We start from the raw sequence: 1,014 nt of genomic DNA on the forward strand, positions 1-1,014 counted from the left end.
CGCACAATCCAGACACTCGAAGACATGTTGAGAGCTTGCGCAATGGATTTTCAAGGAAGTTGGGAACGACACCTACCTCTAGTTGAATTCGCCTACAAAAACAACTTTCAAGCTAGCATCGGTATGGCACCGTTTGAAGCATTATACGGACGACCGTGCAGATCGCCGATTTGTTGGACGGAAGTGGGTGATGCAAATCTGATAGGACCCGAACTTGTTCTAGAAACTACTGAGAAGGTCAAATTGATCCGACAACGGTTAAAGACTGCCCAAGACTGTCAAAAGAATTATGCAGACAGGAGAAAAGACCATTGATGTTTGAAGTAGGTAGCCACGTGTTCCTAAAGGTGCAACCCAGGCGTGGAGTCGTACGTTTTGAGAGAAAGGGGAAGCCGTCACCACGATATATTGGACCTTTTGAGGTATTGGAAACAGTGGGCGAAGTAGCATATAGATTAGCTCTACCCCCGCAGTTAGCAGGGATACACAACGTCTTTCATGTATCTATGTTGAGGAAATACATCGCTGACCCATCACACATCCTCAAATGGGAAGAGATCAGTCTTGACAAAGATGTTACATTTAAAGAAGGACCGGTAGCAATACAGGATCGTCGAGAAAAGAACCCTAGAGGCAAGACGGTTCACTTAGTGAAAGTGCTATGGCGTCATGGGGGAATTGAGGAATCTACTTGGGAACGCCAAGATTGGGTGAAGGCAAACTTCCCCGAGCTTTTTGAAGACAATATGTAGTTGAGTTTCGGGGATGAAATTGTTTTAAGGGGGATAGGTTGTGAAGTCTCCGAAATTTGTATTCACTTTAAAAACCCTAATGTTGAATTATTTTCTTAAAGCCCCACAATTACTTGAATTAATTCGAATCTTGTCAGTTAGCATTATTATTTTTTTTTATTATTTCTGACAAAAACAGGAATTTCCCTAGCCGGAATAAGTTCTCTAACCTAATTTCATTCTACATAAGTTACATGTATTTAACTCCAAGTCCTCACTCTTT

The 1,014-nt window shown here is 42.0% G+C and overlaps 1 protein-coding gene across 1 annotated transcript; it reads left to right on the forward strand.

Moving 5' to 3' along the window:
* The first annotated feature begins 314 nt into the window (after window positions 1-314).
* LOC145796133 (uncharacterized) lies at window positions 315-752 on the forward strand. Its single transcript, XM_082881150.1, has one exon. It carries the CDS (start codon window positions 315-317, stop codon window positions 750-752), a length of 438 nt encoding a protein of 145 aa, XP_082737276.1.
* The last annotated feature ends 262 nt before the right edge of the window (window positions 753-1,014 follow it).

Source organism: Camellia sinensis, chromosome 7 (assembly GCF_055761805.1).
Source record: "Camellia sinensis isolate YWXY chromosome 7, ASM5576180v1, whole genome shotgun sequence".
NCBI classification, from domain to species: Eukaryota; Viridiplantae; Streptophyta; class Magnoliopsida; order Ericales; family Theaceae; genus Camellia; species Camellia sinensis.